Consider the following 25583-nt stretch of genomic DNA (forward strand, 5'->3'; position numbering starts at 1 on the left):
CAGAGTCATGTGATAGACACAAAGAGGCACGACAGTGAGCGAGTGAAGAGAGAAGAGTTCAGCGCCAGGATCTGCTTCATCTCAAAACAGAACTCTGTGTGTGTGTGTGTGTGTGTGTGTGTGTGTGTTTTCTGTCAGAAACACTGACCTTGTCAGGACCAGTTGTCATCATGGAGACCAAAACCTGGTCCTAATGAGGCAGAAACCAATTTCCTGAGGAACTGGTTAAACTTAGTGATAAGTGTGTGTTTAATCTGTTTAAATGAATGGAAGGCAATGCACAGTGTGTGTGTATGTGTGTGTGTGTGTGTGTGTATGTGTGTGTGTGTGTGTGTGTGTGTGTGTGTGTATGTGTATGTGTGTGTGTGTGTGTGTAAATGTGCGGTGCCTGGCGTTCATCGCTCTCTGATCATTTATAAACAACATTCCCCAAATCTGACGCACCATCTGGCAACTGACCAGACACACACACACACAGATACACACACTTTTGTTACTGTAGTCTACAAAGTTTTAAGAACACGTTCACGTCTTTATCTCACTGTGACACAGACTTTGTAAACCACTCACTCTGCCACACCAAAGCCCATGGAGAAAATCAGTGATTTTAGCTGGTGAGGACACAGGAGCTGCTGGTCTACTGCTGCCTCGTGTGGTCACTTTGTGTCACTGAAATAAATCTGAAGAAATTATTTCAAACGCCGAATTGACAAAATAAGACATCTGAACTTAGTGATGGAGGCAGCAGTGGATCAACAACTCCTGTGTGCTGTGATGTTAAAATCACTGATTTTCTCCATGGGGTTTGGTGTGGGAGAGTGAGTTTATGAGGTGAGCCTTTCGTCACTCATAGTTCTGACTTCTGCATATTCAATACAAATCCGATGTATAAAAAACGTTCACGCTAAACAACCAAAACGGTTAAGCTGTTTGGTAAAATGCCTGTTTTCCTGTTGCTATGACGACGCTGGACAGTTTGTCACAGCCTGGCATGAGCGTCTCATTCCTGAGCTGATTCTCAGGCCCACTGACCCGCGGACTGCCTTCTACGGCCAAACCCACCTCCGTCCACAAACCCCGGGCTCTTAACGTCGTCCTCGATGACACCGGGGGAATTAAAGCGATGTTGAACTTTATTTAAACGTGGCTTCCTGATGACTCTACGTATCAATCTCCATTGAGACGACGGCCATGTTTGTCTGCCGTGACATTAAAGTCAGAGCTTAAGATGTAAAAACAAAATCCATCACAGCAGCAGCCTCATCCTCTCTGCACTCCACTGGCTTTCTGTTAGATTACAATTCATTTTAACCAGTAGTTTGTGTTTTTTTAAAGCGTGGTGTGGTGGGTTTACACTGAGTTTAGCCACATCTAAGACTCATCTAATAAAATGGAAAATGGACTTTTTTATTTTTAATCTATGAACATTTTAGCAACTTAAACAAAAGACTCAACTCAAAAAAAACGAATTTTTCTTCATTCATTGAATAAATTCAGTAATTATTTTCATCACAGCCTTTGTTGGGTTTGTGACCTCAAAGTTGTCATATTGTGTGATTTTTAAGAGATAGTTGAGGTTTTTCCAACAGGAAACTGAAGTTTGTAAACCACACCAAACCCCATAGAGAAAATGATGATTTTAACATCACAGCACACAGGAGTTGTTGATCCACTGCTGCCTCCATCACGAAGTTCAAATGTCTTATTTTAACACGTCCTGTGTACAAGTTTACCGCAGTGACAAAAAGTGACCACACGAGGCAGCAGAGGACCAGCAGCTCCTGTGTCACCGCAGGCTAAAATCACTGATTTTCTCTATGGGCTTTGGTGTGGCAGAGTGTTGGAAAAGGCAAACAGAGAAGAATTCTCTGGAATCACATTTCTGGAGTTCTGGAATTCTTTTTACGTTCCTGAACGAGGAGAATCAATTAAAGTACATCTTATCTTTTGTTTTCCGTACGTTCCAGAGTCGAGGATTAAACCAAAGCACAACTGGGATCGACGTCAAAGACTGACTTTGGAATGAGCCGCTCGTGGAGATAAGACTCACAGACTGAGTGTCACGTATTAAAAAGTACATCTTAGTTCATTTCATTCTGTTTTTATTTATTGTTGACATTAGTTTCCTGCATTTTCTTTGTCTGTCAAAGCTCTTTGTAAAACCTTTATTGTTGTTGTAATATGAAGTTGAGTTTGTGAGCTTGTGTGATCGGCTGTCTCCCTGCCGTGATCTACGACGTGTGAGTGAAAGTCACCGCGGTGACGTCTGCTCTCAGGGAGAAAGTTTTCCAGACGGAAAACGTCTCTTCTGTCGCTCCAACAGGAAACAAACAGACGCCGCAGAGACAGAAGCTCACACCTGACGACTCTGGACATTATCACACATTTGGCCTGGAATGTTCACGAGCTCTCACACCAAACCCCATAGAGAAAATCAGTGATTTTAGCTCGCGGGGACACAGGAGCTGCTGGTCTACTGCTGCCTCGTGTGGTCAGTTTAGGTCACTGAGGTTAATCTGAACAAAGATTTTCAAATGCCGAATTGACAAAATAAGACATTTGAACTTAGTGATGGAGGCAGCAGTGGATCAACAACTCCTGTGTGTTGTGATTCCTGAGTTCCTGAAGAGATCAGACAAGCTCCTGTAGAAGTGACCGCTTGAAACTTTACAGGCAGAAACCAGAGTTTCTTCAGCGTCTGTTGACGCTCTGGACTGAAAAATAAAACAAAAATAAAAGATTATCTGTGTCATCAGTCATTAAACACTCTTCTCTGTCCTCTGCTTGTGTAAAGTTGGTGGTAAACACGGTAAGGCTGATTTCACGGTGGTCTCACAGAGAGAAAGTGGTCGGCCGGAGGTCACGGCTCTGTGGCCCCGCCCCCTCCTCACATGTGACCACGACCTTCCTCTTCGTTTATCTCTGTCATCTGTGAGCAGATAAACACACGGCACCTTTTCGTCGCCCGCTCGTCTTTTATCGCCTGAACTACATCTAAAAGAAACATTTCTTGGGTCGGTTCTTACAGGGACAGTTTAGGTTTGTATGAGTGAGCTTGTATGAGGCACTTACACATGGTTCAGTGTGCTCAGTCAAAACATGTTCTGCCAGCAGTGACAATGAAAAATAAATGATTTTAGCCACTGGACTCGAGGCTAGCCTCATAAAATCTACATCAGCTTATGTGCACACTGTCTGAAGAATGTGTTCACGTCTTTATCTCTCTGTTAGACACAGGAAACTGAAGTTTTTGAAACACTCACTCTCCCACACCAAAGTCCATAGAGAAAATCAGTGATTTTAGCTCACGGGGACACAGGAGCTGCTGGTCTACTGCTGCCTCGTGTGGTCACTTGAGGTAAATCTGAATGAAGGATTTTCAAACGCCGAAGTGACAAAATAAGACATTTGACCTTAGTGATGGAGGCAGCAGTGGATCAACAACTCCTGTGTGCTGTGATGTTAAATCACTGATTTTCTCTATGGACTTTGGTGTGGGAGAGTGAGTGGTTTCCAAACTTCAGTTTCCTGTTGGAAAAGTCTGTCTAACAGTGAGATAAAGACGTGAACATTGTAGACTTAAACCGACATAGATTGTAAAAAGTTAGTCTTTTTTTAAAGGGTTAGTGCGTAAGAATCCGTGATATTGGAGCGTGTCCGTGAACTACGGCGCCACAAAAGATGTGATTCTTCTTTGTTTGCTTACTAATCTTTCATTTCTAAAGGCTTTCAGGCTGCTGAAGAAACATTGCAGCACAAGATGGCCACCTCCTTAAAGAAATAAAGTACATATAACGCAGACACTTATGCTCGTAGATTACATTTGTTAGCCATAATCTCTCCTGACTGAACCCGATTATGTAGAAATATCTCTGAACTGAAATTCAAAAGCTGTTCTTAAACAACCGACACGGATGTGAAACTGAAGAGGTCAAAAGGTCAAATCGAGTTGTCTTCTCAGTGCAGCAGGTTTCACAATCACATCAGCAGCCGAACATCACTGTGTGCATGAACCACAGCAGGTTTGTGGGAGTTTTACTGCTTCTGCAAAAGCTAAAGGGAACCACTGTGGTTTTCTGTTTCCCCTTAATTTCCCCTTAGTTTCAGTTCAGTTTCCCATTATTTTACAGTTGGCGAAATAAAAAAAACAGACAATAAAAACAATTAAAAGAAACGTAATAAACACAAATATCAAACAACACAGACACAGTTGAACCGAATTTGATTTAAAGTCAGATTATAATCTCACCAGAACTGCTAATAAAATGCAACAGATACATGTAAAAAAAGTTGTGACCCACATTGGTAATGAAAACACTAACTAACTGACCACATGGCCACTGTGTGGCGCTAGGGAGAGAGAGAGAGAGAGAGACAGAGAGAGGCCACGCCCTGAAACTGTGATTTTCTGTCCCGCTGTGTACGACGCGGTTTGACAACTTTTTTTTCTGTCCACGAGACACGACGACCTTTGACCTCACCTCGCTGGGTTCGTCCGTGTTGTTGGAGCCACAGGCGACCGTGATGACCGGGTAAACGTCCGACCAACCACTCTCTGTGCAGTTCCTGCTCAGGTTACCTGACACACACACACACACACACACACACAAAAAGGGGTTAGTATTTTATGTCACTGCCACAAGGGGGAGCTGCATCTTTCCAGTAACTCCAGGAATTTCATGGTTTATAATAATAATAGCAATTGCAATAATAAACTTTTTATTTTTTCATATACAATAAGAATGTTTTTGCAACATCAGTCACTTTTAATAACTTTTTATAGGATATTTATAAAACCTTTTTTTAACATTACACCACATTTATAAACTCTTTGTGACTTTTTTGCCATTCCAAGTTATTTTTTTGTACATTTAGCGACACTTTTTTGTAACATTAGTAAGAATGTTTTTATTTTAACAATACACTATTTTAGTAAATGTAAACATTTTAACATCATTAAAATGTTTTTGTGACTTTTTTTTGTACTGTTAGAAACACTTCACATTTCAGTATTTTATAATTTTTGTCATTTTTTTTCTAACAATAAAAAGTTGTAACTTCATGTCATGTTTTCTGTAACACCAGCAAACATTCATTCATTCATACATTCATAAATGGATTCCTCTGTGTGTGTAAACTTTAACATGGATAAATGTTGCCTACTGCAGCTTTAATAGACCTGAAACATGACGGAAGAAGAGATGAAACAAAGAGAGTGAGAGGGTGAGTGATGAGGAGGCCGAGGGTGAGCGAGGTGAAGATGATAGGATCAGAGGAGGGAGGGGTCGAGGGGAGAGGAAAGGGAAGCAGGAGGAAGGAGACGATGAAAGAGGAGGTGGAGAGGACGATCAAAGGCAGAGAGACGCGACCTCATGGACATGATGGACGACGCAGAGCGAGACGAGTGAAAGACAAGAGTGAGAGGAAACGAGAGGACAGGGTCAAAGGTCAGAACACGACGCGTTCAATAAAACAATAAAAAACAACAACAATCCAGTTACAGATAATATGACCATAAAAATGTGTATTTTATTTTGTACTTAACTTTCAGAGTAAAAGAACCATAAAAACATGTATTTTATTTTATAAAATGAACATGAGCTCCTTTTATTGTGAAACCATAACTGGAAACCCTACTACTTCCTGTTACCACTAATGTTTTATAGAGTTAAAGGGTTAGTGGCTCTTATTTTGAAGGCCACCTTGTGTGTGTGTGTGTGTGTGTGTGTGTGTGTGTGTGTGTGTGTGGACACTCACCGTTCTTTCCAAAAACCTGTAGAAGGGGGGAGGGGCAGGGGAGGGTCATGACCTCGCCGACCACCGCATTCTGCCAACATGTGACCCTGTCCCACTCGCCACGACATCCTACACACACACACACACACACACACACCAGCACTTCCTGTTTGGCCACATTTAAAGGTGCAGTGTCAAGAAAACAACAGAAACGTGTTAAAACCAAATCTGACACACTGACCCTTTAAATGTTCTTACTGAGAAGTTTTAACGAGAAACTGCGTCATGTGTACGACCTTGCTGATTGATGATGCGCGCGCACACACACACACACTATATACACACACTACATACACACACACTATATACACACACACACACACATATACACACACACACACACACACACACAGGTGTGAAAAAGATCCACGGTTCACAAGCTGAAAAAAACACATACACGACCTTTCAGAATAAAAACCTGTGTGTTGCGTGTGTCTTTGGCCTGAGATCTGAATCAATGATTGATAGTGTGTGTGTTGAAACAGAGACACAGAGACACACCTTCTTCTTCATATGTCTGACCACAGTCTCTCTCACACACACACACACACAGGAGATAATTACGTCATAGTCAGTGTTGATTTTTGCCAACTCTACGATGTCTTTAAGAACACGTTCACGTCTCTATCTCAGTGTGAGACAGACTTTTCCAACAAGACAGTTTGTAAACCACTCACTCTCCCACACCAAACCCCAAAAAAATCAGTGATTTTAACATCACAGCACACAGGAGTTGTTGATCCACTGCTGCCTCCATCACTAAGTTCTAATGTCTTATTTTGTCAATTCGGCTTTTGAAATCCTTTGTTCAGATTTACGTCAGTGACACAAAGTGACCACACGAGGCAGCAGCAGACCAGCAGCTCCTGCATGATTTTCTCTATTGAGGTTTGGTGTGGGAGAGTGAGTGGTTTACAAACTTCAGTTTCCTGTTGGAAAAGTCTGTCTCACAGTGAGATAAAGACGTAAACGAGTTCTTAAAGACATTGTTGAGTTAAAGCAGACTTTGTGTGTGTGTGTGTGTGTGTACCTGTGCTGGTGTCAGTAGTGTGTAGTTGCAGAAGTGTGTAACACTCTCTCTCTGCTCTCTGAATCTCCCAGTGAAACTGACAGTTTGGAAACTTTCCATCAACCTGAAACAGAGGGAAACACACGTGAAGAGCGTTTTAGGGCCCCATAGAGGCATTAGGACCAGGTTTTGGTCTCCATGAGGACTACTGATCCTGACAAGATCGGTGTATATGATAGAAAAATGAAAAAAGAGGTAACAAACACAAGAACGCACAGTAGGAGGCGCTGTCTGTTCCTTTCACTGCTTTTTCCTCGTCAGAAATTCCTTCTCTTACTTCCATTTCTCTGCTTCTCAAAACAAGAAACTAAAAAAGGAAAAACATGTGAGTTTGACCTTGTTTAAACGTCCGTCAACAAAACGAATGACGTCTGATACACAAACACACAGACACACACGGCAACACAAACACTGATCCATTATGAGGATTAAAGAGTTCCAGATTAAACCAAAACACAGTTTTTTTAACCCTGAACCTCCAACGAGTTTTATCACGTACGAAACAAAGATGATAAAATCTGCTCGTGGAGTTAGCAACTGATGATCCCACACCAAACCCCATGGAGAAAATCAGTGATTTTAACATCACAGCACACAGGAGTTGTTGATCCACTGCTGCCTCCATCACTAAGTTACAATATCTTATTTTGTCAATTCGGCATTTGAAATCCTTTGTTCAGATTTACATCAGTGACACAAAGTGACCACACGAGGCAGCAGTAGACCAGCAGCTCCTGTGTCTCCGTGAGCTAAAATCACTGATTTTCTCTATGGGGTTTGGTTTGGCCAACTTCAAAAAAGATTTGGTGAATAAAATCTACGTTAGTTTAAGTCTACGATGTCTTTATGTCACTGTGAGACAGACTTTTCCAACAGAAAACTGAAGTCTGTAAACCACTCACTCTCCCGCACCAAACCCCATAGAGAAAATCACGCAGGAGCTGCTGGTCTGCTGCTGCCTCGTGTGGTCACTTTGTGTCACTGATGTAAATCTGAACAAAGGATTTCAAAAGCCAAAATAAGACAATTGAATTCAGTGATGGATTCAGCAGTGGATCAACAACTCCTGTGTGTGTGATGTTAAAATCACTGATTTTCTCTATGAGGTTTGGTGTGGGAGAGTGAGTGGTTTACAAACTTCAGTTTCCTGTTGGAAAAGTCTGTCTAACAGTGAGATGAAGACATGAACATGTTCTTAAGATTATCGTAGGCCTAAGCTTATGTCCACAGGGGGCGCTCACAGTCGACTTGTACCTCATACAACCACACTTCACAAGACCACTAAACCACTAAAGATGTGAAAACTGAATAAAATGTCATTCCTGTGCCAAATAAATGTGAATTATGAAACTCTTAACAGATATAAATGAGTGTCGTTAATCATCTCAGACGTGAACATCTGTGATAGCTCACATCTGGAACTTGTCTTCTGAGGAAAATGACTCAAGTGCATTTCTGGATGTCGGTCACCAAACAGTGATTCACTGACGTTTGAATTAACGAGTAAAAAATCGTCCACATGGAGATTTTTCTCTGTCTTTGCATCGAAAATTCTCGTGTTTAAAAAAAACCCACATGAGGACACAAAGGAGCTGATGATGGTCCAGACGACAGAGTCTAAATATAGAGCCGAGTCAAACTGTGAGAGAGTCATTAAAAATTAACCAGCAGCAGCAGCAGCGGAGTCAATCTAGGATTAAAATTGGACTCAAACGTCAGCTGAATCTAAATGAATCAGTCCAGGATGTAAAGTTTATCATAAAGTCCAGAAAATAATCATGAAAAATTGAAATAAATCAATGTTTGAGGACAAATGTGCTGCAAAATCACTTTAATCTATCAATAAATCAACATGTTTGAACAGCTGTGACACTGTTTTAGGGAAATGATGATGTAAAAATCATTAAAACTCATAATTTAAAGGCATAAAGCTGTCAGACATTCACAGAAACGCAATTTTGAACAGCTTTAACAGTTAAATGATCCTGATCCAAACAACATATTTAGAGGCACCGGTTGTTATTAAGTCACTTTTGTTATGCCTACATTCCCCTTAATGTGAAATAAATACTAAATAATAATAAATATGATAAAATATGACGGTTGTTGCTGTAAAATAATTAAAAATTAAGATTTAAATGCTCAAGTTATTAAAGGTCACTGCTTTTACACCTAAGTAAAATGTAATATAATTAAAGAATAAGTAGTATATGCTCAATATAAAGTCACTGTGGGGATGTTTTACAAAAATGATGCTGTAAAATCATTAAAAACTAATGATTTAAAGGCATAAAGTTGTTAGAAAATTCACAAAAGAACATTTAAATGATCCTTAATGGGGAAAAAAAAGTAATTAAAAGCAACACAGGTTGTTATAAAGTCACAACAACGATATTCCCTCAGATATGTAAGTAAAAAATAAATGCTAAAAGAATAAGTCACTGTGACGCTGCAGTAAAATCATTAAAAACTAAACTTTTCAAAGCACAAATAAATAAAAATTCACAGTTTTCACCCCTAAATACTTAATATTATTAAAAATAAGTAGTATATGCTCAATATAAAGAGAGACTGTTTTGTAAAAAAACAACTCTGAAAAAAATCATTAAAAACTAAGTTACTGAAAGCTACTGTTTTTATATGTAAATTCCCTCAAATATGAAGTATTACAAAGTGTAATAACACGCAACATCTCACTGTGGGACTGTTTCTGCAGTAAAAAACAATCAAAATGAAAGATTTACAGGCTCAAGTTATTAAAAAATCACTGTTTTTACACCCAAATTCTCTTAAATATGATATAAAGCCACTGTGAGACAGTTTCTGCAAACTAAACATGAAAAGGCAAAAGTTGTTAAAATAAAGTCACATAAAAAATAAACCTTTGTGTGTAATTTTGTTGCAAATGAACAAAAACAGAAGATAAAAGAGAAATAAAGGCTAAACAAAGAGGTTGTCACGCACTGACCTGCAGGATGAAGACGAGGATGACGAAGATCAACCATAGAAGCTGAAGGTGCGTAAACAACATGGTCGCGTGAGATCCAGCGCGAGTTTGAACGCAAACGCACCTGCGCCGCAGCTCACCGTGAACACGGAAACACGTGACTCATCAAACCACACACACACACACACACACGCTGTCCGTGTCCGCGCGGCACTGTTTGTCTGTGCGTAAAACTGTCCAAAGTTCTTTACGCACAGGATTGAAAGAGGGAAACGCGCGCACGCACGCACACACACACAGATAATAAACTGGTTTTCGCTCCTGATGTGAACAGTGAAGTCTCATCACATCCACGCGCCAAAGCGCGCCCCCTTCACACGTACGTCCACCAGGACACTCACGATTGGCGCGCGCTACTGACGCCAGGAGCAGGAGAACAATGACGTGTCAACAGCGCCCTCTACTGACCGAAAACAACACGCAACTCTTTAACTATTTAAAAACTATTTAAAGTAACACATACATACACATACATTTATTTTAAAAATGCAGATATTTTTGGATTTTATAAACATTACATTCAACAAAGTGAGGAGAATTTTTACTGATTTAAGGTTAAAAAGTTTTTTTACAGCTTTCATGTCAGGTGACAAACAAGGTACTCATTTATTTCCCCCTCTACTGTAAATAAATCATATTAATAAGTTATTTTGTGTGTGTTTCAGGCTCAAAGAACAGAAACTTTTTTCTTTTATCTCTGCAGTAATAACTTTAGTTGTCTCTCAGCTCAGTTTTTATGTCCACACACATTCATAAATGACAGAATGATCCGTTGATTCTGTCGTTAGTTTCACTTCCTTTATTTAAGGTTTTCTTCTCTTTTTCATATTTCTTTGCTTCATTTTTTTTCTTAATAATTCTTCATAATTACACAAAACTGTGTTAAATAAATAAAGACTAAATACTGAAACTAAGTTGCACCAAATTTCACGAAACTTGGTGGGAACATGTCACATCACATCTGAGTCACAGGCATAACGCCACCTGCTGGCAAGGCATTTAATCAAACCTGGACATGAATTTAATGAAATGTTCACTTTATTTCCTTCACAAACCCATCACATGATAAATATCAATATCAATAATAAAGTAGGCGGGGCCAGCGTTTTAGCCAATCAAAGCACTTTATTGCACTGTTATAGTGACGTGAGCCGAGAGCAGGCTCTTATAAAACTGTGTCATCTCATGTTTTTATCATGTACAAAACAAGTCACACACACACACACCTGTACCGTACAAAATCAACACTATTTACACACAATACACACACACACCATGCAGTCTCTCTCTCTCTTTCTCTCTAACATCCACACACAAGTTTTCTGACACACACACACACGCAAAGGGACAGCTGCTACCTACAAACTTAAAAAAAAAAAGTTTTGATATGCATCGAGATTTTTCTTTTGATAAAAAAGAAAACAGACGCTGAGATGATGTCGTCATGTAAACAAACAGACGATGCGTTGTTTGTGACGTTCTCTAAATAAAGTTCTTCTTCTATTTAACATTAACTAAACTGCACATCGAGTCACTTGTCGATGAGAATGTCCATAAATTTATTAAAATTTTAATTTATTTATTCTTATTTAAATCATCTGAGAAAATTTTAGCATTAGCATTAGCACACACACATACGCGCTGATTATGCTGTTGAACAAAAGCTCTGAGGACGTTTGTCACTTGCCAGGGTTTAAATAAAGAACATAAAAAACTTTAACCTTTTTCCTCAGTAAATAATAATAGCTACTAACAGCTACGCCTCCAGCTACGCCTCCACCAACTTGTTAAAACTCTGTCCCCATGAAAAAAAAATCAAAATTTTTGCAGTTTAAGCAAAATTTTATTTTTCTGTGTTAAAGAAAAAACAGAAATGTCTGAATTTCGCTACATTCGCTATTTTTTTCTTTATTTTTAAACTTTCCGAAAATGAGCACAAAGTATGAGTATGGCTCATACTTTGTGCTCCGGTCATTTCCACGTACGAACATAATACTGAGCGTGAGCGTGAAAGCTTGGCTCAGTAAGTGTGGAAAGCTCGCAACAGCAGACGTCCTCTGGTTGAAGCTCCGCCCCCATAGTAAAAAAATTTGTAGCATATTTTGGTAACGTAAACAGTAAACATCAGTTCATCGGTTTCTTCTAAGTTCGTAAGCTTTTTAGAAAATGCGAACAATTGGTCTGGTCAAAGCTCCGCCCCCTAAATAGTTTATTTTTAAAAACAACAAAAAACATTAATAACGTATTTTTGTAGCACATTTTGGTAACGGAAGAAATGTTTTTCACAACACTGTTAACATCGATTTATCTGTTTCCTATCTATCCGTAAGCTTTTTCAGAAAATGCGAACAATTGGTCTGGTCAAAGCTTCGCCCCCAAAACAGTGGAAGTCTTTTTTTTTTGTCGTGTAAATATTAAATTTAAGATAAAGTTGTAAAATTATATTTTAAACAACTTTAAAATTATAATTTTTAACCCCGGCGGTGATGAACGTCCTCTCTGAACGTTAATGCTACGATCGTCACTCTCGATGTTAGTGACGACAACTTTATTCCTTAAAATAGCACAAATAATCTGTCTTTGTCTACACACACACACACACACACACATGCACGCACACAGTGCACTTTGCTTTGGATGATTTAGGGACTGATTTTAAAATCATAACTGATGGAATCAAATAAAACTAACCATTTTCCATGTGCAGATTATTATTTTTATCATATTTTTTGTTAAATTAACTGAACTTTAGGGGACGCAGGTGGTAAAAATAATCATAATTGACATAATTACTATAGTAAATAACAAAATACTAAATATCTGGACCTTTTTTGGGGTGACAATGTAACGCTATTGTGAAGTTAATCATAAAAAGTGTAAAATATGAATAAATGAGAGTTTTTAGACATTTTTTCCAGTAAATTGTGTATTCATTTTTTTGATTTCCGCCAACGTTCAGGGTTTGAAAATTTGAATTTCACGTTTCACAATTTAAATTTCTTGCATTTTCTTTTATTTTGTCGTGTTGCATGTTGTTTTTCTGTTTTAAACTGATATAAAAAATTTTATCAATCATTTTAAGGATTAAAATATGTTCATTTCAAGTATTTTCCCTTTAAAAAGTCCAAATAATCCACTATCTTGTCGGATTGCACTAATTTGCAGAGCCAGAGGAAAAAAACCTGATATAAAAATGTTATTAATAATCTGAAGGATTAAAAAATCAGTGAATTTCACATTAAAAGTCCCTGTCACATGATCATACACACACACACACACACACACACGGGGTGCGGGTGGAGAGAGCTGCATATAGGGGCTACTTCACCTCTTTGAGTTTTCCTTTCCTCTCCATATAGATTATTATGTCTATGTACAATATTTATATAGATTTTTTTTACAATAATCTACTTGTTGAAATCAAAAATCTGATTTCGATTTTTTGTTTTCTCTTTCTTTCGCTGCGTTTTCGTTTCCACACAGTGTTTGTTTGTTTTTTGTTTGTTTGTTTGTTTTTGTTCCCCGGACAACCTTCGACAGTGACGAACTCCTGGTGACTGAGCGGGGCGAGTAAAAACGGTCATCAATCAATCAATCAATCAATCATCAGTCAGTCAGTCACTCGGCACGACACGACTTTAAAAGGAAACGGACGAGTTAAGACCACACCATAAGAAGCAGGTTCAAAAATACAGTACATCTCGATTTTTGGGGAAACAAAAGGAACAACAACGGCGATAATGCACGGCATACAAACGCATGCTCACTCTCCCTCTCTCAATCTCTGTCTCAAGCACACGCGCGCGCACACGCACGCACGCACGCACGCACGCACGCACACACACACACACACACACACACACACACACACACACACACAGGGTCAGGCTACATGTTGTAGGCCACGTAGATGGGGTCGAGCTGGTCCTGCAGGAAGCCGTCGCGCAGGTGCATGCGCTGCTTCTCGCCGCGCGAGTTGATGGGGATCACGCCGATGTCCGTCACCACCACCACGCCCACGATCAGGTAGTGCTCCTCCAGCACCGCCTTGGTCACCATGGGAACCAGGTCCAGGGCCTCCTGCTCGGAGCCTTCCAGCTCCACCACCACCACCAGCAGGTTGGTCCAGGGGAAGACGGCGCTGACAACGACCACAACAAAGTTATTATTATTAATATCTACTGCACAGGCTGCTGTCGTTCAGAATTGTGCCACAAGGTGGCAGCAGACCTTCACTATGTCTATCACTAAAGTCTGTCCATAAAGCAGCGAACATATTCTTCAGATATCGCAGACCTAATCTGATATGATGTCACACTGTAAACCTCTCACTCTCCCACACCAAACCCCATAGAGAAAATGGTCCATTTCATCATCATTCATCAGAGACAAAAGGCGTCGTTCATCCACTGCTGCTTCAGTTAATAAGTTCAAATGTCTTATTTTGTCAATTCGGCATTTAAAATCCTTCATTCAGATTGACCTCAGTGACACAAAGTGACCACAAGAGGCAGCAGTATCCAGCAGCTCCTGTAGCCCCGTGAGCTAAAATCACTGGTTTTCTCTATGGGGTTTGGTGTGGGAGAGTGAGGGGTTTATAAACGGTCTCACAGTGAGATAAAGACTTTAGTTAAAGGCACAGTGTGTCATATATTTGAGTGCATAATTGCTTAAAAATATCTCTATCTCCTTTTATGGAAGCCGCCATTTACCAACAAGCCAAACTTGAGTTTCACGTCTTGAAACAGACGCAAACTTTGCAAACAACAAGAAAACAACATCCTTTCTGGTCTGTGAAGGCCACCATAGTTTGATTCTTCCACATTTGACCTTTAAGTGGTTTTACTTTCACTTAGATGAACAGACGATGCAGATGAGCGTAGACGCACCACTCCATGATGCTCTTGTGAGCTCGTATGACGGACGTCTCGATGTCGATGGGGTGATATCTCATCCCGCGCAGCTCCATGGCCTCCTCCAGAGCTCCGACCACGAACAGAGCGTCGTGTCTCTCTGATCAAACACAGACACAGACAGAGTGAGTGAAGGTGAGCCGAAGACACGCAGGAGGGCGATGGACGGAGACTCACCACCGTTAGCGTCGGTGAGCTCGGTGCGGCGCAGGAAGCCCAGGTACCCCGTCCTGGCCCAGATCGTCTGTGTGTCTCCAAAACTGAGTCTGGAGTTGAAGTGGTCGGACTGAAGAACCTCCTCGCCGTAGCCGCTGTAGTAGCCGCTGCCGTTGTGAGCGCTGTGAACCCAGATCTGCAAGAAAGTTTGAATAATAAAACTCAGAGACATGGACGCGACAGTTCTAACACGACTCTGCTGAAATATCAATGGGATTTTGGAATTCTAAGTAATTAAAAGTTTAACAGAAGACATTTGAGTTGAAGAAAAACAAGAGATTAAAAAAGAAAAGAGAAAGAAAATCATGAAGAAAGAGAATGACAGAATGACAGATGATTAAAGGAGGCGGACCTCTCCGAGGTGAGAGTCTCCCAGAGGTCCTTTAGTCTCCGGGTTTGCAATGATGATGCGGACTCCAGGCAGGATCTAAAAGAAGAAAAACAAAGAAGTCAGTCGCCATGGTTACAGCATCACAGGTGAGTGACATCATCACATTCTTTCAAACCAATCAAATATGCATAAGAAACTGGTTTAGGATGAAAAGAATTGCTTAAAGTTGGAAGTTGCTGAAAACGTATATTTTTGCTGTTGTTTACGTTTGTTGAACTTAAACATTAAGAGAGAACTTGTTGTGAATAATTTCTTTGTCTCTTGTGGTTTGTCTTAAAGGAGGAAAACAAAGACTCACCTTGCCGGACTCCATTAAGGGCAGACTGTGAGGAGAACCTCGCTCCACCAACCGCACCCTGAAAAACAAATGTGAAGCTTTGAACTGTAGAGGGCAGCACTGCAGCATTTACTGCTGATTAAAGAAGAAGAAGAAGACAGAAGTGTGACACCTGTCGTGACGCAGCGCTCTCATGTCCACGTACACCGTTGTGGGGTCCGGTCCTGAAGTTCCCTGCAGCCAATCACAGCACAGACACGGTGATCATGTGATCACACAGTGACAGACAGCGTGTGTGTGTGTGTGTGTGTGTGTGTACCTGCAGACAGATGGCCAGGTTCACTCTGCAGCCGAACGCCGTGCTCACAGATCGCGGGTGGAGCCCAAGGTCTTTGAACAGTTTGGAGAAGGAGAGCGTGAGCGACATCCGGGGTCGCTCCTCCGCCACCACCACGCAGGCCCGGACCCGGGACAGATCCAGACCCCGAGCCTGGAACCGCACAAACAAAACAACACATTTCCTGTGAGAACACAGCTGAGCGGGCCAGGCTCCGCCCCCTCGTCTGGATGCTGCATCCATCATTATGTGAACGGAAAAGTCCACAAAAAACATCCAGATCCAGCTTTTCCCCCAAAATTTCCCCAGGTTACGAAGTGCACCAAAGTCCATTCACAAAATCTGTGTTTTTAGGTTGCAGGAAAACGAGAGCGATGATGTCATAGATTTACGAGGATGTAGATTTTATTATTTCTACAAGGAAAATTTTCAAAAGTAAAGTTTTTAAAGCACTCACTCTCCCACACCAAACCCCATAGAGAAAACTAGAGATTTTAGCTCACAGGGACACAGGAGCTGCTGGTCTATTGCTGCCTCGTGTGGTCACTTTGAGTCACTGAGTTCAGTCTAAATGAAACATTTCAAATGGCGGATTCATTAAAATAGGACATTAGAACTCAGTGATGGAGGCAGCTGTGGATCAACAACTCCTGTGTGCTGTGATGTTAAAATCACTGATTTTCTCTTTGGGGTTTGGTGTGGGAGAGTGAGTGGTTTAGATAACTTCTATTTCATGTTGGAAAAGTCTGTCTAATATTGAAATAAGGCAGTAATCATATTATTTAGACATTATAGATTTAAGCTGGCATAGATTTTAGACAGTGAGTCATTTGTTAAGTGGCTAAAATCACTTAAACTGACTCAGTTCTAGTCCAGGTTTGTGTTTCTGACCTTGAGCGCCTCGGTCTGCAGTCCCAGTCCTTTGGTGCAGAGCTCCATGACACTGTAGGAGCAGAAAGTGTCTCGCACCCTGAGCTGGCTGACGGCCAGCAGCCACAGAGCCGGGTTTGACTCCAGCTCCACCGGAGGGATCAGGATGGACTGATGACCCGAGTAAACGCTGCACACATCAGACACACGGTTACTTCAAAACAACAATGTATGGATGAAAAATACCGAATATTTTCCAGATTTCATGATTCCGTTCAATCAAAATGAACAAGAATCATTAAAATGACTCATAGTGAAGGTGATTTGCAACAGATCTGAGATCAGGAGCCAGAGTTTTAAAGATTTAAAGAGTCACAGATCAACGTCTCGGCACTTTGACGTGAGAAAAGCGACACCCTGTGGTCAAAAGTATGTGGACAGACGACATTATAGGTCCAAATGCTCTTTAACACAAAATATTGATATTTTAATTGGAAAAAAATCACATTTCTAAACAGATTATTTATTAATTTGTTAATTTCATCATCCTGACCCTTTATTATTTTATACCTCTAAATCTTACTTTCTCTAATTGATTTAATCATTTATGTGCATTATTATTATTATACCTTTATTACTTGTTCGCTTCTTGTATGATTTCAATAATCTGGTCTGTGTCAATAAAGTTGGTATTATTATCGTCTACATTCAGTTTGACATAAAATCATCATAATCAATCAACTACAGATAAACACGAGAAACAGGAGAAGGAAACATGTGTAAGTGTTTGGGGCACATTTAGAGGTCGCACAGACCTGCAGAGACACCAGAGGACAAAGCCAAGGCCACAGTACGGATCCAGACAGATGGCCACTTCTCTGGACGGATACAACTCACACTGAAGCTTCACTGAGCGGCAGAACGCTCCAACTGCATTATGGGACATCTGCAGACACACACACACACACACACCCACAGTTAGTACTGAGAAAGGGGGCGTGTCCACGGTGACAGGATTAATTACATCTGAGTGATTTATTGAATCTGTGATGATGACAATGAAGACTGAGATTATTGTGATTACGTGATTTAGAAAAGTGAGATCAGAGCAGTGGGCTGGAAGGGGCGGAGCCTATGCTTCAGTTGTAAAACATCTGTCTGTGTGTGAAAGTGAGTGTAGCTGTGTGTGTGTGTGTGTGTGCCATAGTAACTGCTTTGTGTTACACCACTCAAACTGTGTGAATGACAATATTTACACGTTTAACTCTGACAGAAAAAGTGTTTGGATCAGCAGGTCTGTGTCATAATCTGTACAACAATCTGTGTAATAATCCATACAACAATCTGAATAATATTCTGTAAAACAATCTGTTTAATAATCCATACAATGATCTGAATAATAATCTGTACAATGTCCTGTGTAAAAATCTGTAAAACAATCTGTTTAATAATCTGTAAAACAATCTGTTTAATAATCTGTAAAACAATCTGTTTAATAATCTGTAAAACAATTTGTTTAATAATCTGTGCAATATTCTGCTTCAAATATCTGTATGACAATGCGTTCTACAATCTGTATCACAATCTATGTAATAATCTATAACCGTGAGTGTGAGGACGGTCATGTGACGAGGATCTGACCTGAACTCCAGCCAACATCCCTGTCGTGGACACACTGAAGTCCAGGTACGCCAAACCATCAGGGTTAGTGGGTTTATACAGAGAGGGAGGTTTCTTCTTTGGCAGGTCGTCTATAACACACACAAACACGCACAATATTAGAGTTTAAAGCCTTAACTTTGTGTCACCTTGTAAACCACTCACTCTCCCACACCAAACCCCATAGAGAAAATCAGTGATTTTAACATCACACACACAGGAGTTGTTGATCCACTGCTGCCTCCATCACTTAGTTAAAATGTCTTATTTTGTAAATTCTGTCTTTAAAATCCTTTGTTCAGATTTAACTCAGTGACACAAAGTGACCACACGAGGCAGCAGTAGACCAGCAGCTCCTGTGTCCCTGTGAGCTAGAATCTCTGGTTTTCTCTATGGGGTTTGGTGTGGGAGAGTGAGTGGTTTACAACAGTGAGATAAAGACGTGAACATGTTCATAAGATATGGTAGACTTGATTTCGTTCAGTGGCTAAAAGTGTTTTCATGTTGGTGTCAAACAGAAGGTTCACAGTACCAGTGTCCAGAACAGGAGGCCAGTTCCTGATGTCCACAGTGGCCGTGGCCTCCTTGGAGCGCAGCAGCTTACAAATGACCGCCGTGGTCATCACGCAGGCGGAGTGACTCACCTGTAGAGAGGAAGAGGGTGGAGCTTACAAAGCTGAAAACCCCAAGTGAAAAATGTTGTTTTTGTCTTTTAAAAAAAGTTTGTCACCTCGACGATCATCTTGACAGTCGGCAGCGTGGTGGAGATGTTCTGAGGGTGTGGCGGTCGCACCGTGATGGGAACACAGCCGGCGTACAGCGAGCCGTAGAACGCCGCGATCAGGTCGATACCTGCAAGACAGAGAAAATGATCAGAACCAAGCCCACTTTGATCCTCACAGTGTCGTCATACTTTTACTCATACAACTTTAAACGGGTCACAAGAATCAGGACTTCTCTCACCTAAGTCAATGTTTTGATATCTATTATAGTTTTTAAAACAATCGCAGTTTACGTTTTTCAGATTGTGTGGCGTGTGTAGGCGTGAACTCCCTCCTGCCCACAAATTCTAACCTACACAGACATTTTTTTACATCTTGCAGTTTTTCTGAAACTCACCAAGTGCAAAGAGTTTCGTAAAACTAACAAGTTTAACTAGCTTAATTTCTGACCTGGCGGGTAAACCAGAGCGACGTGGTCTCCTTCCTGTAGACCGCCTCTCTCCATCAGCAGAGCGGCCACTCGCTCCGCCCTCTTGTGCAGCTGCAGACAGGTGAGAGAGTTGGACACCGCCCCCTGGAGGAGAGACGAGGGAGGGAAAAAAAATAGATTTGAATCCTGATGAAAACATTTTACTCTTCGTTGACCAAATATACAATAAATAGAATTAAGCACAGATCCTGTTTCTACAGGTTTAAGTCTTAAACCTTGTGTTCAGTAAAGTGTGCGTTTGTTACCCGTGAGCTGAGCAGTGTGTAGAGGACGTGGTCCGGTGTGGTCTGAGCTCTCCACTGCAAAACCTCTGACAGGAACAGGAACTGAAAGAAGAAACACAGCGACATAATCAGACATGTGGCTTTAAGTTTATAAGTGTGTGTGTGTGCGCGTGTGTGCATGAGTGAACTTATCACCTGGTCGTTGTCGTCCGTTTGTCCCAAATCTCTGCCGCTGGCCTGAGCAATCCTCTTCCCTGACACCAGATTACCCACCATCACAGAGGCGGGGCCAATCTCTGCAACAAACACACGCACAAACATTTTATAATATTATTTTAGTAAAAGTTAATGACATTTACTGTCATTTTCTGATATACAATCTAATATGTATCCTTGAGAAAAGACACTTAACTGTGTTTAAGTGTGTGAAAACTGTAGTGTAAATAAAGCAGCTCATCAAGACTAGAAAAACTCGATACAAACACAGACCATAATACCAACTCTTCTTCTTCTGATTTTATTTGGTAGTAACGAGTAACAAAGAGAGTGAGAGGAAATGTAGTGGAGTAAAAGTAAAACTCAAGTATTTGTACTTTGCTACATTACACAACACTGCCTGTAAGGCCTGTCTGTGCCTCCAGAGCAGCACAGAACTCTGGGTAATGTGTGTCACCTGGTTGTTTCTGGCGTGGTTTGGGCAGGTTGGTGACGCAGGTGTGTGGACACATGAGGACGTTGCAGGGATGAAGACCTCCCTCCAGATACAGCTGCTTGATCTCTGACAGGTGGATGCCGCCCAGTGGAGTCTTGGGCAGCGTGTTGGCTGGAACCAGCGCCAGACAGAACACGCCCACGCCGTGGATGCTGTCGATGGCCTGAGAGGAAGGTCAGAGGGAAGTGAGTCATCATCATCATCATCACCTGATGCCTGTGTGTGTGTGTGTGTGTGAGGGTGATTTACCTGCAGGACGCGGCTCATCCACTGGAAGCTGTCCTCCTCCGTGGAGTCGGGACGCTGCTCGGCGACGACCACGATCCTCTCGTCTCTCAGTACCGTCACAGAGAACACTGCTATCCTGCAGGGGGCGCAGCAGAGACACGATTAGTGCTGTCACATTTTATTTATGTGTAATCTGATTATTACCATATTCAAGTCATGATACGATATTATCATGAGCTTTAAGTCACAATGAGATATTATCCCGATATTTGTCACTTTACAATATTGTCGCGATATTTAAGTCATGATACAATATTATCACAGTATTTAAGTCACAATGCGATATTATCGTGATATTTGGGTCCCAACATGATAGCTTATTGTGATATTTAAGTCACATTACAATATTATTGCAATATTTGATAATATATTATCACAAGTCTCTTGTGCAAATATTACACAGAACAAAAAACATCTAAAGGATTTAGATTTTTCTTTCTCTTCTTGGTTTACAGTGAAATATTTTAATAAACGTCAATGGAATTAATGACGGATCTATAAATACAGTGTTTTTTAAATAAGTTAAAGCATTAAGTTGTTTCAAAGTCATAATCATGAGGAACCATAAGATTCATGCCCTCAGTGAGATATAGACTGATAATCTGGTTTTATCTGCTGTATTTTAATCTCTATCTTCACAAGTCTAAAACCTTTGTTTTCATGTCGCACTCTCACCTGCCTCTGTAGACAAACTTCATCGGCTCCACCGCCAGGGCCGTGGCGACAATGTCATCGGCGTTGTGCCGCCGCCCGCTCACCATGATGAGTCCATCCATCTTCCCTGTGATGAAGACGAGGCCACCGGGACCCACGAAGCCTAGCAGGCCGGTCCTGACGAAGGCGTACTCGCTGACCAGCCCGCCACTGGAGCTCACGGGGTAAACCTGAAAGAAACAAACAAACACAGGGATTCAGCCATCGTATGTCAGAGTATAGTGACACATATCGTGATAATATCTCATTGTGACTTAAATATCGTGATAATATCATATCGTAATGATATCACTAGAGTTTTTTTTTTCTTCCTGAGAATTTACCTTTTGTAAATATTACATCTGATGAAGGAACATCATTTGGAGAGACAATCTGCGACTTGACATGATAATCTGCTAATCTGATAATTACAAAGTTGGATGATTCACAGGCTCTTCATGTTTAATCTGGACAGGTGCTGATGCTGATTTTTGTCCTCACCTCAAACGTGTTCTTGGTCATGCCGGTGAGGCCGTAGTAAGACGTGCCAGTGGCGATGGAGCAGACGCAGAGTTCTCCGATCTCGTCCGTCTGACAGAGCTGAGGGACGCCCTCTGGTTTCACCACACACACCAGACCTGGAGAAGAATAACACATTTCAGCTCGACTCAGGTTTGTTCTGCCCCACTAAAGACTTGTATCATCGCCGACCAGAAGCAGCAGAAAACTCTGTGTAAGTGGGTTAGAGGTTCTGTACCTCCTGGTGTGACGGTGCCCACATCCTGCACGGTCAGAACCGACAGTCGCTCCTCGGTGTCGACTCTGACGACACTGTAACTCAGACCCTGCATGGACAGAACGCCTCGACCCGGGGGTTGACTGCTGTCCTCCACCGGTCTGAACACACACACACACACACACATTCACGAAAAACACACTTTTTATGCATCATTAACTTTTTTTTTTTATTCATTTTATTTTACTTTTGTTTATTAAAACTTTATTTCTGAAATGTCACTTGGAATGGTTTTAGGGTTTTATTTTGTAAATTTGCCCTTGCATGAAAAGAAAATGTCTTACTTAAATGAACAGACACAACAGATTTAATTTAATTTGGAGGCTGCATTCAAGCACCTGCACCAAAACCTGTCTGTTTTCAAAATAAAACACTAAGGTACATCTGACCATCTAACGTAATAACTGCACGGCCCAGTAGAGGGCACTCTTGATCCATTAGAAAACTAATCCAGTCCAACTTTACTCAGTAAAAAAACACAAGTTCTGTACGGAATAATAAATAAAAGACATAAAACGTTCAGATGAGGAAATAAAATGCATAAAAAACTAATAAAATGAATTAAAAGACATAAAAAATAACAGCCATACCATAAAAAACAATAAAATAAATGGAAATAAGATAAAATTAAAAAGAGACAGTGACGTTTTGTTGTTTTTGCTGTGATGTGTGTGCGTGTGTGTGGGGGGGAAATGTGTGTGAGAGTGTGTGCGTGTGTGTACCTCCTGATGGCCACAGTGAGAGCCTCAGGTGAGCTGGCACAGGGACAGATGACCTCTGCTCTGAGACCTTTGGTCTGAAAGACGTTGAGGAAAGCGTCGCAGGAGGAGATCGACCCTGACACACACACAAATACAATTAACAACAATTTACTGATCTGGATCAATTCATACATACAAGGAGAGTAAGCAAGAGGAGAGGAAAATCAAGTAAATATTATATAAATAATAATTTACATTGATCTCAGGGACAAAATAAAACATACTGAGATATAAATGATGATCTTATGTAAAGACAGTGTTGTATCAGAGTGAATTGTGGGTAAAATCTCAGTTTAAACCGTCGTCTGGGTCAAAAAACATTTATTGTGTCGTCCTGTTCTATTTCTGTCAAAATGACCCACATTCCAAACGTCTCAGGAGGACAGCGTCCACCTGTGTGTGTGTGTATGTGTGCGTGTGAGCGGTGGTACAGTGGAGGCAGAGTGGGACCTTACAGGGGTTTGAGCCATCGGCCACCAGCAGCATCCTCAGCGTGCTCAGGTTGATGTCCTTCTGGTCTTTGTGGGCGACCAGAGCCCAGTGCATATCCCTGGACTTTACACAGGACACTTTAGCTGCACACACACACACACACATAGACAACGTTATCACTGAAAGGTGTGAAGTGAATGGTGGAGTGTGTGTGTGTGTTCTTATATGGGTATCTTTGTGAGGACCAACATACTCATAAATCTAAGTGAGTGAGGACATTTTGTGAAAGTTTGAGGAAATTTTAGGAAAGTGAGGACATGGCTGGTCCTCAGGTTCCTTTACCATTTAAAAGGAGTGAAGCACTGTGCATGTGTACCTGGAATTGCTATGTTGTGGGGACCTAAATGTCTTTCCACACTCACATTATGGGGACTTGAGTCCCCATAATGTAAATAACTACATTTTACAAGATGAAGACATGTTAGGACATTATTCACTGTGGTTAGGGTGGTGTAAGTCTCCAGGACATGAATGTAATGTCCTCTGAAGTCATGGAAACCAGTATGTGTGTGTGTGTCTCACCTTTATACTGACAGACTTTCTGGATCCATGACAGAGGGTTGACCTTCATCAGTGAGTAGGGAACACTGATCACATGCATCATGTTCATCACACTCTGCACACACACACACATTTTTCTTTAGACAAAAAATTGTCATATTTCAATTAATGGAGGTTAACAGTTTTTAATATTTTTTTTTTGATTGTTTTGACTGTTATTTTATTTTATTTAAAATTATTATTTTGTTCAATAATACACCATGTAACAAAAATACTAACACATACCGCCTTAAGGACTAAAATGGCACCAAAAATACATTATAAATTCCTTTTTTTTTAAAAATAAAAAGTAAATTTAACATAAAAACATGTATTTCATGTTTTTATACTTGCTGGCCTCTTAATATTAGGGATAGGATGGGAATTGGTATCACTCTGACCACACTGGTCAAAATCACTGGATCGGATATCGGACAAAAAAAAAAAGAAAAATAGTATTATTTAATAGTTTTTAGGACATTTGGGACATTTGGGACATTTAGGACATGGGACATTTTTGTCCTTCAGGCGCTGAGAGGGTAGGAAAGAAATTCAATATACAATCATATGTTAAACCACGTAAAACTTGATTGTTTTTGCTTTTTACCACTAAAGCAAGAAAATGAGTGTTGTGACCTTTGACCTCAGTCGTCAGGTGTGAACATCTTACCGTCAGGATTCCGTGCCACAGACCGACGTCTTTCTTAAAGTCCAGAACATTCACAATGGTTTCAGCTGAGAGGAGAGGAGAGAGAGAGAGACAGCGGGAGAGAGAGAGAAAGAGAGAGGTTAATAAACTGCCTGTGTGTGTGTGTGTGTGTGTGTGTGTGTGTGTGTGTGTGTGTGTGTGTGTGCATACCCTCAGTGTAGCTGCAGGACTGAGTGAGAGCCTGACAGTGTGTGAGCAGAGCGATCCTTGTCACCGTGACGCCCAGCACACTGCCATCCTTACAGGTTTTATACTGAGAGACAAGGAGAGGAGACAAGAGGAGAGGACACAAGAAGAAGGGAGCAAGAGATCAAGGAGAGGGGACAAAGTAAAAAGGAGGAGAGGAAACAATGTGAATACAGAGTGTGGACAAGAAGAGGAAAAAGGAGGAGAGAGATATGAGGAAAGGACACAGATTTTAGTGCACAACATTAAATTCATGTTAACACACATGATTGTGTGTGTGTGTGTGTGTAGTCACTAACCTCGATGTACGCCGTGTCGTTGTTTGCATCTTTAATGTGAGGAAACCAGTCTCTGGGAGGTTTGGAAAGATGCTTCGACTCTGTGACAAACCACAGCAGCTTAGGCCAACCTGAAGGAAGGAAGGAAGGAAGGAAG

The 25583-nt window shown here is 41.0% G+C and overlaps 2 protein-coding genes across 5 annotated transcripts in view; both read right to left on the minus strand.

The window, feature by feature from the left end:
* The window catches only part of LOC122769374 (vasoactive intestinal polypeptide receptor 2-like), a 17214-nt gene extending 7237 nt beyond the window's left edge, over window positions 1-9977 (minus strand). Inside the window, exons 1-4 of one of the 2 annotated variants that reach the window (XM_044025878.1) lie at window positions 9834-9977; window positions 6827-6929; window positions 5758-5865; window positions 4482-4579 (exon numbers count right to left, since the gene is read on the minus strand). In XM_044025878.1, the coding sequence (XP_043881813.1) occupies window positions 4482-4579; window positions 5758-5865; window positions 6827-6929; window positions 9834-9896 (372 nt within the window). In that variant the 5' untranslated portion in view covers window positions 9897-9977. Of the gene's footprint in view, window positions 1-4481; window positions 4580-5757; window positions 5866-5977; window positions 6093-6826; window positions 6930-9833 lie in introns of those variants that run through there. The other variant, XM_044025888.1, reaches the window with a different exon arrangement.
* A 3729-nt stretch (window positions 9978-13706) lies between these two features.
* The window catches only part of LOC122769211 (disco-interacting protein 2 homolog C-like), a 40547-nt gene continuing 28670 nt past the window's right edge, over window positions 13707-25583 (minus strand). For all 3 annotated transcript variants that reach the window (XM_044025592.1, XM_044025585.1, XM_044025576.1), the window contains 26 exons: window positions 25448-25557; window positions 25113-25215; window positions 24924-24988; window positions 24236-24329; window positions 23677-23796; window positions 23183-23297; window positions 22422-22561; window positions 22166-22302; window positions 21647-21855; window positions 20933-21047; window positions 20645-20846; window positions 20167-20267; window positions 19993-20073; window positions 19708-19831; window positions 19266-19387; window positions 19068-19179; window positions 18518-18627; window positions 17692-17822; window positions 16898-17066; window positions 15989-16159; window positions 15842-15903; window positions 15691-15748; window positions 15354-15428; window positions 14963-15137; window positions 14762-14885; window positions 13707-14013 (listed from right to left, as the gene is read on the minus strand). In XM_044025592.1, coding sequence (XP_043881527.1) covers window positions 13761-14013; window positions 14762-14885; window positions 14963-15137; window positions 15354-15428; window positions 15691-15748; window positions 15842-15903; window positions 15989-16159; window positions 16898-17066; window positions 17692-17822; window positions 18518-18627; window positions 19068-19179; window positions 19266-19387; window positions 19708-19831; window positions 19993-20073; window positions 20167-20267; window positions 20645-20846; window positions 20933-21047; window positions 21647-21855; window positions 22166-22302; window positions 22422-22561; window positions 23183-23297; window positions 23677-23796; window positions 24236-24329; window positions 24924-24988; window positions 25113-25215; window positions 25448-25557 — 3278 coding nt within the window. In that variant the 3' untranslated portion in view covers window positions 13707-13760. The remainder of the gene's footprint in view (window positions 14014-14761; window positions 14886-14962; window positions 15138-15353; window positions 15429-15690; window positions 15749-15841; window positions 15904-15988; window positions 16160-16897; window positions 17067-17691; window positions 17823-18517; window positions 18628-19067; window positions 19180-19265; window positions 19388-19707; window positions 19832-19992; window positions 20074-20166; window positions 20268-20644; window positions 20847-20932; window positions 21048-21646; window positions 21856-22165; window positions 22303-22421; window positions 22562-23182; window positions 23298-23676; window positions 23797-24235; window positions 24330-24923; window positions 24989-25112; window positions 25216-25447; window positions 25558-25583) is intronic.

This window comes from Solea senegalensis, linkage group LG1 (assembly GCF_019176455.1).
Source record: "Solea senegalensis isolate Sse05_10M linkage group LG1, IFAPA_SoseM_1, whole genome shotgun sequence".
NCBI lineage: Eukaryota > Metazoa > Chordata > Actinopteri > Pleuronectiformes > Soleidae > Solea > Solea senegalensis.